An 11359-nucleotide genomic window follows, 5' to 3' on the forward strand; every position below is an offset into this window, starting at 1 on the left:
ATCCCTATGCAACTGGTTAATGAGTAGATTAAGGATTAATCAGGAGACACACACTGTGAGTGTTCAGTGCGTCATAAATCGTACCACTCACACTTTGATCTGGGAGCTGATGCCACTTGCAAGCAACGAGAACTGGTTAACTTATCTGCAAAATGCAAGTCATTGGCAATGGCCACCGGTACTCCTTGTCAGTATGCACCAGAAGCCTTTGATAAACAATGAAGCTGCTCTGGGGGATGAAAATGTTGATGAAGAAGTTGAGGAGCCAAACATTGAGGTAGGTGGCACCGCAGCACCTCAATGCGTGGCTGATGAGGGGGAGAACATACCCCTTATTGTTTAGCAGCTGCAAGACGAAGAACGTGAATTGGATGAAGCAATGAATGCCGGTTCGTCTGATGATGACGAGGATGTGCCTGAAGAATGAGTAAGCAGCGACTTCAGTCATCTTGTCGTAGATGAAGGATCCAACGTGCCTTGGGATTGCAGGGAGAACGAAGTTTTCCAGGGTGCGAGGTACCACTCAATTGATGAGGTGAAGGAAGTTGTTAAGTGTTGGTCTCTCTCTTATACGAGAGTTCAAAACAGTCGAGTGCAAGTCTCGTAAGTACGATGTGGTATGTGTGAAGGAGGGCTGTCCGTGGCGGGTGCATGCCTATAAGGGCAAATGGAAAGATTATTGGAAATGCTCAATTATCACTCAGCACACTTGTCATTTGCCGGGCGTGCAGAAGTCCCATCGCAACGTTACATCGCAATACATTGCAAACGAGATGTACGGGATGATAGTAGACAACCTGTCATTTGACCAAAGTCTATTATCAGGCATATTCAGGAGAAGTACAAGTATACCATCTCGTACGGCAAGGCGTGGAGTGCAAAACAGAAAGTGTTAGAGATGAGGTTTGGGACGTTCGAGGCTGCATATGATAATATTTCTCGATTGTTGGCCATTATTTGTCAAAGAAATTTTTTTATGTATACAAAAGAGTATGGCGAATAAATCTTGTATTTGAAAAGTATGAAGTTTAAATAGTTTGTAAAATATAAATTTCAACAAAAAATAAGCAGATGGGCACCTCCCGCCCGTTGGGCGGGCGGGATACCTCAGGGGACTCTTCGCGAATAAGAAACTTTTCTTATTCGCGAAGAGACCGTCGGGAGGGGCCTGAAAATAATTTTGGAACCTCCCGCCCGTGGCCCCACGCCTCCTACCCATTGATCGGACGGAAGGTACCCATTTTCCGAAATTTTTCCGATCGGCACCCCTTTTTCGAATTAAATTTTTTTATCCTTTTTCAAAAAAAAAATTCCATTTGAGGCTACGTGCGTGCAGCCCAAGAGCTGCCCCGGGCTCCGGCTCGTATAGAAGCTGCCTGCGCTCACGGGCTCCCCATTCGGCCATTCGAACGGCCAGGCGCACGGCCCACCAACGAATCCGAATAATCCAAATCCCCAAAAGAAAATAGCAAAAGAACAAAAAAGAAAAGAGAAGTGCTCGAGGTTCTTGCTCCGCGCTCACACTTTCCTCCTACCTGCTCATCGCGAATCCGCCCACCCAAATCCTCGACTCTGCCGCAGCCGCCGCCTCCTCCGCAATCCCGCGTTCCGCCTCGCTTCACCGGCAGCCTGCGCCCTCTCCGCCTGACCGCGCCGCCGAGCACGGGGGGCGCGGCCACCGGGGCCCCCCTATCCACTGGTGCTGGGCCGCTGGTGTGGATTGGAGTGGGGATCCATCAGGAGTAGGGTCTCGGCGAGATGAGAAAGCTGGGATTCGCTGTGCTGATCCTGGTGGCATGCTTGCCGTGCTTATTTGCATCCGATCGCCAAGGTATACTAGCGCCCCGCCCTATCCTTCCTGCAAGGTGACGCTCTCGGCCGCCGTCGCTTGCCTCCGTGCTTCCGCATGAATGCGTTTTTGGAGACGTTAACGAAACAAATGGGAATTCAGTTGTATCCTTAGTCTGTTGCGGTGTTATACCATGTTCTAGAAAAGGTCTAGGCAGGGGACGTGGGCTGACGCCTAGCACCTAGGTAGCAGTTAGGCAGGCTCCATCGATGCTAGGCAGTCAATTTAGCAATTTGGTACTTGGCGGGAGGCCGTCACGCGGAGACGCCGCCTAGATGGCCAGGTGTCTGATTTTCAGTACAGCGGTTACAATTTTTCCTTATCGGCATTGCAATTTGCAAGTGATATCTGGGAAACATAGTTTAGCTCAACCTTAGTTACTTGATACTAATAATGATGCCACATATTTCTGCAACTGCCAGTAACCAGCTCAACATAGCATTTAATATGGGTGTACATGTACCATTATTTCAGAAAAAGCACACCAACATGCTCATTAATGTTACCTGAACAAACATACCAATGCAAGTAACATAACTGTCTATATGGCAATGTTCACATAACACACTAGTATATGGTGTGCTGGGTATAATGTCTTCGGACCTGCGACTGAGAGGAACCTTGCATGTGGGTACAAGTGTTGATATAATTCTCTCAGTAGGTAAGTGTCTTCCTCAGAATTTAAGCTTTGGATGGACATATAAGTTAGTTGGTGGTTATGGAGAAACCAAATTATTTTAGATCCTTTGGGGTGATGTAGGCATTTAATGTAGGCTAAGCTTTAATTGGATCTCTGGTTGTCAATGCTCACCTTATTAAAACTGGATAACTGACGTTTGGCAGGGGATGCTTTATATGATATGAAACAAAAACTGAATGTTACCGGCGGCCAACTTTCTGATTGGAACCAAAATCAAGTTAACCCTTGTACATGGAATTCTGTGATTTGTGACAATAACAACAATGTGGTTCAAGTGTAAGTTGTATCCCTTGTGCCCTTCTTTATTTGCTTTCATTATATTCTGATGTTGTTGGAGCGCTTATGTTCCCCTCTTTTCTGATCCTGTTGGTTTTTTTACTCATCTTGATGCTATGTCCTAGAACATTGGCTGCACGAGGATTCACTGGTGTTTTGTCACCAAAAATTGGAGAACTCCAGTATTTGAGTGTCCTGTGAGTAGAATCTCTTATTTCGTAGATTAAATAATAATTTTGACATAATCACTTTTCTAAACATGGAAATGGCTGACACTTTATTTACATTTATTAAGTTATTAAAAATAGTGAATTCCTTTTTTTCAATTCTTTATATTTTTCAAAGTAGAAATTTATATAATCAGTACATGCAATAAATTTATGTTGACTCAACTCCAGAATCCTTGGCTAGTGTACGAATCAGTTCCTCTATTCAACCTAATTATTCAAAGTTGCATCTGTGGATAGACATGTCTACCTTTTCTTCATGTCTTTAGCGAAACTGATTTTTTAGTGTAACAAGTTCAAAGTGGGCTAGCCGTCGATGAAAGTAAACTAGGTTGCACGCATTGTAGTTCAGAGGAATTGCTTTAAGCTCTGCTATTACCTGTAGATATGTGTTGTACATGAACTAATGCTCTAGCTTGGTGCAATTTGATTTTCTGATCCTTCTCTCGGACTACTATGAAACTATGTAGCATATGATCTTGCAGGTCACTAGCTGGTAACAGGATTACTGGTAGCATACCTGAGGAGTTTGGTAATCTTTCTAGTTTGACAAGCTTAGATTTAGAAGATAACCTTTTAGTTGGAGAAATACCAGCTTCTCTTGGCAATCTTTCTAAGCTACAGATCTTGTAGGTATTTTAAATCGTTGTTCCCTTCCTACAAATATATTTATGATGATATGGCGTTTTCATGTTTTCTCCCTTTCTTCCTCATAACCAGGATACTGAGTCAAAATAATTTTAATGGGCCAATTCCTGATAGCATAGCAAACATTTCAAGCTTGACAGACATGTAAGACCCTTTTCCCGAGTATTATACCATTTTAGGTTTTCTGATAACTCAAGTTAATTTAACTGTGCTTATCATGTGTTGACAAAATTATGTTTTAATGACAGCCGTCTAGCATATAATAATTTATCCGGTCAGATACCTGGTTCGCTGTTTCAAGTAGCACGTTACAAGTATGCCAAATTTGCTCTAAATGTTTTTTTTTGTTGTTATTCTTTGATTTTTTTTTATTATGTCTGGGTATAAAATTCCATTTTTCCATGAGCAGCTTTTCTGGTAATCATTTAAATTGCGGACCCAACTTCCCCCATTCTTGTGCATCCAGCATATCCTATCAGAGTAAGCTGTATTCTGACTACTGTATTTTTGAAATTACCAATGCATAGTAACTTGTCTGTAAGATAGATGGTTGCCTTATATATCATGAGATTCCTAATTATTCTATAATTATCATCTTACAGGTGGATCCCATAGCTCAAAAATTGGCTTAATACTTGGAACAGTTGGTGGAGTATTAGGGCTTCTTATTGTGGGCGTTCTGTTTCTAATCTGTAACGCAAGAAGGAAAAGCCATCTGCGGGAAGTTTTTGTGGATGTAGCAGGTTCAATGCCTACTTGATGTGTTGTTTTTGGTCTTCTACAGTAGTCAACAGTCTTTCTAATGGCTTAGGCAATACTGTTATCTCTGAAAAATTTATAAATTTTATTGCTGCCAAACAACAAGCAAGTAAACATAACCCCTTGATACTTATTAATATACATCAGGTCTTGTGTTTCAGTTATTGAAATAAATGATTCCTAATCAGAATACATGAACCAGTGCAATAATTGGTCTTGTGTTTGCATTGAAACTTTATGCATTGACCTAAGTTATATCACAATTCATGATCTGCAGGCGAGGATGATCGGCGAATTGCTTTTGGCCAGCTCAAAAGATTTGCATGGAGAGAGCTGCAGATTGCGACTGATAATTTCAATGAAAGAAATGTTCTTGGACAGGGAGGTTTCGGTAAAGTCTACAAGGGAGTTCTTCCAGACGCCACTAAGATTGCTGTAAAACGATTGACTGACTATGAGAGTCCTGGTGGGGAGGCTGCCTTCTTGCGTGAGGTTGAGCTGATTAGTGTTGCAGTTCATCGCAATCTCCTAAGGTTGATTGGCTTCTGCACAACACAAACAGAGCGCCTGCTGGTCTATCCATTTATGCAGAATTTGAGTGTTGCCTACCGCTTAAGAGGTATTAATTTTTGTACTTGTCTGTGCACCCCTCCTACTTCTCTATGTAGTTTGCTAAGATGAACCACCACTATTACACACAAGGAATTTTCTCTATTATTTCCCTTTGTCTTGTGTACAGATCGAACTTCACATTTTTGTTGTATTAATATATAACAAATTTTCCCATGGGTCAAAAAAATATTAACTTGTTTAGCCATTTTTCTGTTCAGTATTTAATGCTGGTTTCATGTCATGTGTGTCCAATGTTCTAAATGTTTTCCAGAGTTTAAGCCTGGAGAACCCATCCTAGACTGGCCTGCAAGGAAACAGGTGGCTATAGGCACGGCTCGTGGACTGGAGTATCTGCATGAACACTGCAACCCCAAGATCATACACCGTGATGTAAAAGCTGCGAATGTATTGCTTGATGAGGATTTTGAGCCTGTTGTTGGTGATTTTGGCCTGGCAAAGCTAGTGGATGTTCAGAAGACATCTGTGACAACACAAGTCCGTGGAACCATGGGTCACATAGCACCTGAGTACCTGTCCACTGGGAAGTCGTCTGAGCGAACTGATGTTTTTGGCTATGGGATCATGCTTCTTGAACTTGTGACGGGTCAGCGTGCTATTGACTTCTCCCGGTTAGAAGAGGAAGACGATGTGCTATTGCTCGATCATGTAAGCCTTGTTTTATTTTCCAAAAATTGGATAGCTTTTCCCTTGCCACTTTGGGTACTAAAATTTTTATGTCTGCAACCATGATGCAACCTGATTCCTGTGTATGTTACGATGTGCCTGTAACTAAATGCAGGTAAAGAAGCTACAAAGAGAAGGGCAGCTAGACTCAATTGTGGATGGCAACATGAATCAGAATTATGACAGTGAGGAGCTTGAGATGATTATACAGATAGCACTGCTGTGCACACAAGCATCACCGGAGGACCGGCCATCTATGTCAGAAGTGGTTAGGATGCTGGAAGGCGAGGGCTTGGCTGAGCGGTGGGAGGAGTGGCAGCAGGTGGAGGTGACAAGGAGGCAGGAGTATGAGCGGATGCAGCGGAGGTTTGACTGGGGAGAGGACTCTGTTTACAATCAAGAAGCAATAGAACTATCTGCAGGTAGATGACAATCTGTGACAAAGGATGGCGTAAATGCAATGCAACCCGTGTATGTACTGTATGTTACTGTTCTTATCTGTAGAGTACATATTAGATAGATATGTTCATAAGATTATTTAGACAAACTTGGTGAGCCACAGCATGAATGTGGAAGAAATTGGATGGATAAATGGATAGATGAAGTAACTGTAATTATTTTTTGTTGGACATCAGAGCTTAGGTTCTTTGCGCGCCATGTACTTTTGTTAACATTCATCTTCAGTTGTCAACTGTTGACAAGTCAGGGTATAGTTTGCTCCTTCTGAATTTGTGTACACCCTAGTAGTGCAATCTGTCCCCTGGAGACATCAAGCAGGCTTTGCATTCAGGGATCCAACGATCTGGAAAATGAGATTAAAGTCTGCCTTTTGAAGGACTAAAGCTGCCATTGTACCGTAACTATGACGCAGCGGAGTCAATTCCTTGCGTATATGTGTTACTGTGATAATATTTGTGCAAACAAACATGGCAAGGGTAACAACATTACTGGTAAAGTTATATCTTATCATTGCTGCCCATCCCATTTTGTGTTTCTTTTTCTTGCATACCCTCATTCTCCTATTTGTTCGATCTTCAACGCAACAATTATTGGTCTTATGCCACAAGGGAGATACAACTTCATGTAGCTTACCAGTTACCATGCTAGCTCTATTTCCATTGTAGTCTAGTTCACGGTCTATTGGTCTTTCATGTAGCTTACCAGTTACCATGCTAGCTCTAGTTCCATTGTAGTCTAGTTCACGGTCTCAATGAAAGTCAATTGGTCGTTCGTCACCCATCGATTTGAAATGTAGCTTCCCACATGGTGGTATAGCAAGCTCATTGACACTATTGCAATAGTGGAGGCAGCTAGGCGATTGGGTGACTGGAAGGGTTCTTGCGTGGTGTCTGGATTGAGCAATGAGCATTAGTTAGCATTGGTTTGTACGGTGACATAGCTGTCCCCATGTTTCAATTGTAGGATGGTATCCTGATACCTACTATTCCTGTAAATGTACACATATTATACTAGCCCTGTCTATATCCATTTCTTTCATGAGGTGGGTGCAAATTTGTTAAAAGCTACTGAAGCACATCAAACGGCGTGAGGTAACTCCTACATAATATATGTCAACACACCAGGACTCTCCTTAAGGTAATTCCACACACACATATATAGGCAGGTCTCCATCAATTTCAACATATTAATGAGACCACAGGTTACACCTAGACCCTATTATTGAACGGGGTTCAGGCCCTAAAAGAACTTGCATTTTTTCTACCATCCCAAGCCCGACCTGGTGAGCCGGACCACGAGTTGAAAAGTAGACTTACATCTGGCTTGACGATTGGTCAGGTGGAACCTATAGTATGTTTTAGGTTTTCTTAGGATCCATGCTGAGGTTATAGGCCCGAACCTAGCCCAATAAACATAGTGGGCCAACAATTTTGGCATCATGAGCCCACCCAATGCTCTCTTTGGGTCGGTTTGGATTGGGATTTTTTTGATGGATCGGGTTAGGTTTGTTGGGTTTGGTAGTCAATGATTAGTTCTAGTTACACTTTCAAATACAATGTTAGGGGCTAAAACTTATGATATAGCGTAAGGTGTCATTTGAAGGACCGGATCATACCAATCATTTGAAGAAACTCGTGATAATTGTGACAGTCCACGGGCAATTAATGCCATATCAGACCGACATGACAATGATGGGGCTGTTTGTCTAGGACTAGCAACCTGGATGAGACATGCATATTGTCTTGCTATGTCGCTATGGATGTCTTGCGATCAGCGCCACGGCAATTGCGGCAGCGGCAAAGACCTGTGCTGCTGGGAAGATTCCATATGAAGGAAAGGAGCCACCTGGTAGCAAGGCCGGAAGAATTGGCAATGTGTAAGACAATAATGAAAAGTTTAATTTTTAAAATCACAACATAGTAGGAAAAATACGCTAATAAATGAAGAATTACATTATATACTCTCCCTATGACAAATTATAGATCGTCTTAACTTTTTTAGATATATAGGATTTGTATGTAGCTAGACATACGCTATGTCTAGATTCATATACATAGTAAAAAAACTATGTATCTAGAAAAGATAAAATAATCTATGATTTGAAATGAAGGGATTCTACAATACTCCCAACCCACTGATATATATCGTGGATGCCGAAGGTGCTCTCATAATTGAGTGTGTTTTTGTCATCCCAATGCCGACCATTCGCACCTGAAAGAATTGTGGCCCAAGAAGGGGGATGAATCGGGTCTTTTCCAATTTCTACCAAGTCCTTATCCTATTGCTAGTTGCCCAAACCTAGAATTTAAAGCCTATCAACTAGAGCACACTAATAAAGACAACTTAGGTAGGTAAACACACTAACCTGATCAAGATTGCCTAGAGGAGATCACACTATCAAGGATAAGACCTAACCAAGAGATCACACTAGCATGCAAGGGTCCTAGTGAACAAATAAGCAAACAAATACAAGAACAAGTAAGAGCAAAGTAAATGCTTGAAAGTAAAGAGAGGGACACGAGACAATCAGATTTTTTTCCCGTGGTATCAAGGACTTGACACTCCCCCTGGTCCACGTTGGAGCACCCACTAAGAGTTGTGCTCCCTTGTCTCACCAAGAAGGAAGTCTTCACTAAGAATGCCCCTTCTTCATCTCTGGAGCGGCAAGCTTCAAACCTTTTACAATCTTCTTCTTCTTGGGGATTCCACAAACTCCAAGAGCTCATCACGAGCCTTCAGATCACCAAGACCATCTAGGTGCCGTAAAACACCAAGAGTAACAAGCTCCAAAGCCTTCACTTGACCTATGCTAGGTTGGCCCTAAGCTCAAGCACACTTGCTACTCTCAAGGAATGGTTTCTTCTTGTTTGGATCAATTCTCAAAGCTCAAACTCTTCTTCTCATGGCTTCAAGTCTTTCTCTTCTGCTCTGGAGAGGCCTCAGGTATTTAGGGTGTTAAAGGCAACTCAAGTGACTCGGGGGAATTCAATTTATAGGCTAGAGATCCAGCCATAGCCGTTGCAAACAACTTTCCCAAAAAGCTTAAAGCGTCGGTTAAACCGGTTGTAGGCGTCGGTTCAACCGGTCACACTAAGCTGTGAATAGTAGCCATTAAACCCTAACAGTCTTCTTTGCTGACGTCAATGCACCGATGCTATGCACCGATGCTCGTCGGTTTAACTAGTGCTGAAGAGTTTTGCTGAGCCAGGCTACTGCACCTCAAACATGCTCTCTGAGTGATCCCAGCACTAATGCAACAATGCCTATATTAGTGCTGTCGGTTTAACTGACGCTGAAGAGAATTTTCCCAAAACCATCTGGAGCAAAATATGGGTACTAAGTAATCAACCGTCCATTGAACCGATGCCTCTGAGCATAGCGTCGGTTTAACCGGTGCAACTTAGTTTTTCCAACTTGATAGTCATTTGAATTCCTGGATGCACCGACCCATAGTGTCGGTTTAACCAGCCTATTGAATCTTTCTTCCACTTGTGCAATAGACTTGGAGTTGAGTTTTTCTTCGAGTTTTTCTTCTTCCAAGTGTTGCTTTGACTTCTTCGAGCTATCTAGTACTGAGCTTGAGCAAGTGTGCATATTTTTAAAGCCAATTTTCACTCGGTCAAGCTACTAACTCAAGAACGAACCCCCTTAATAGTACGGTTAAAGACTAAAAGTTATAAAATCTGAACTAAATTAAGTGTCCTTCATCTCCTTGTGACACTTGATACTAGAAAGGTTCTTAATCTTCATGTCCGAGTTCCTGACACGTACTTCCATGCAAATTGAGGGGTCTCTTTTCATATTTCATATGTGACATAATCAATAATTGAGATTTCCTTCAAAATACATGTCAGTCACATGCAGTTGCCATTAATCACCGAAACTTACCATGTGCATCTATCGGCCTAGATGCTTTCACCACCAGTCTTCACTTCTGATTCACTAGCAAAGTCTCAAAGATGGAAGGAGTCAATCACCACCATACCGCGAGCACAAGCTACCAATTAGTATACTTGGTTGGTCTAGCTAATACCTTCTTTTGTTTCCTCTATTCCCAAATGTAAGGTGCGCATACACTATTTTATAGCCAATGGTTGCAACTTGCAAGCGCTTTATTTTGAAGCTGACTAAAAAATACATTTTTTGAAAGCAAGTAATCTTAACAATGGCCAAAAGTTGTGAGTTCCTCTACGTACACATTGGTCTATATTTTTCTAGAAAATGAAAATATCCGCGGCCTACATTGGTCTCCGTAAGTAAAGGTAGTAGCAGGAAGATGTTAACTGTAGTCTTGTTCTACTTTCATCAATCTGTCTAGAATTTGTACTCTATAGTACTCCTCATCAATGTTTCTAAAAACTAATATATGTGCCCAGATACATTTTTTGGTAATTATAAATTATTATTACGTAATTCACAGTGTAAATTGATCTGAAGGAGATAAGAATAAACAATCAAGTTTGTAGTAGGAAGAAATTCAGATAGAACATAGAAGGTGGTGCACAAGCAAGATGAAGAAACTTTGTTATCATCTGGGCACATTCTCATGAGGCAATTAATACAAGATTGTGTCCCTAATTTTAGTTGTGTATATTCATATCCGAAGTAAAGCTTTCGGCTTTCAACTTGACATTTCAGTATCTGCAAAATGCTACATCCATGACTTTGCTAGTTAAAACCCGTGAGTCTTCTACGATCGGAAGAAATTAATGGAGTATTTCGATACTCGTCATATTATTGGGGGGGGGGGGGGAGGGAGGGAGGGAGGAGGAGGAGGAGGAGGGAGGGGGTGGGGGGAGAGAGAGAGCAGTGTGTATCAAATATTAAAAATCCTCTGACTTGCTATTCTCCATAATTCTAACAAATTTTCAAGCTCCAACTGAAGTTCTAAACTTTTTTGTACCAACGTAACAGCGTCTAAGAAGTGTAAGAAGCTCAGCTTGTAGATGATTATCAGTTTAACCAGCTGAGGGTCATGGAGCTGCAAAGACCGAGTAGATGATTCCATCTGAAACATCAAACAACTCCATTCTGCAATCTATATTAGCCTCAGCGATGTTTAAAGTTGCATAGTAACAATCAGGTGCACTGAGTTCAATTAGTACATTTTTATCTTGTGTAATGCCAAAATTATGATCTTATATT

The 11359-nt window shown here is 41.7% G+C and overlaps 1 protein-coding gene across 1 annotated transcript; it reads left to right on the top strand.

The window, feature by feature from the left end:
• The first annotated feature begins 1463 nt into the window (after nt 1-1463).
• On the top strand, nt 1464-6467 carry LOC112892467 (LRR receptor kinase SERK2). The gene is made up of 11 exons (XM_025959624.1): nt 1464-1831; nt 2693-2825; nt 2951-3022; nt 3538-3681; nt 3773-3844; nt 3949-4014; nt 4110-4180; nt 4303-4443; nt 4737-5078; nt 5343-5737; nt 5871-6467. The coding sequence occupies exons 1-11, from the start codon at nt 1759-1761 to the stop codon at nt 6183-6185; spliced, it is 1824 nt and encodes a 607-aa protein (XP_025815409.1). The 5' UTR covers nt 1464-1758; the 3' UTR covers nt 6186-6467.
• Nucleotides 6468-11359: the final 4892 nt, after the last annotated feature.

The sequence above is a fragment of the Panicum hallii genome, chromosome 1, assembly GCF_002211085.1.
Source record: "Panicum hallii strain FIL2 chromosome 1, PHallii_v3.1, whole genome shotgun sequence".
NCBI classification, from domain to species: Eukaryota; Viridiplantae; Streptophyta; class Magnoliopsida; order Poales; family Poaceae; genus Panicum; species Panicum hallii.

Coding starts and splice junctions, on each gene's coding strand:
- LOC112892467 (XM_025959624.1), top strand. CDS start 1,759: ATGAGAAAGCTGGGATTCGCTGTGCTGATCCTGGTGGCATGCTTGCCG. Junction 3,682..3,772: donor CTTTCTAAGCTACAGATCTT/GTAGGTATTTTA, acceptor CCTCATAACCAG/GATACTGAGTCAAAATAATT. Junction 3,845..3,948: donor ATTTCAAGCTTGACAGACAT/GTAAGACCCTTT, acceptor TTTTAATGACAG/CCGTCTAGCATATAATAATT.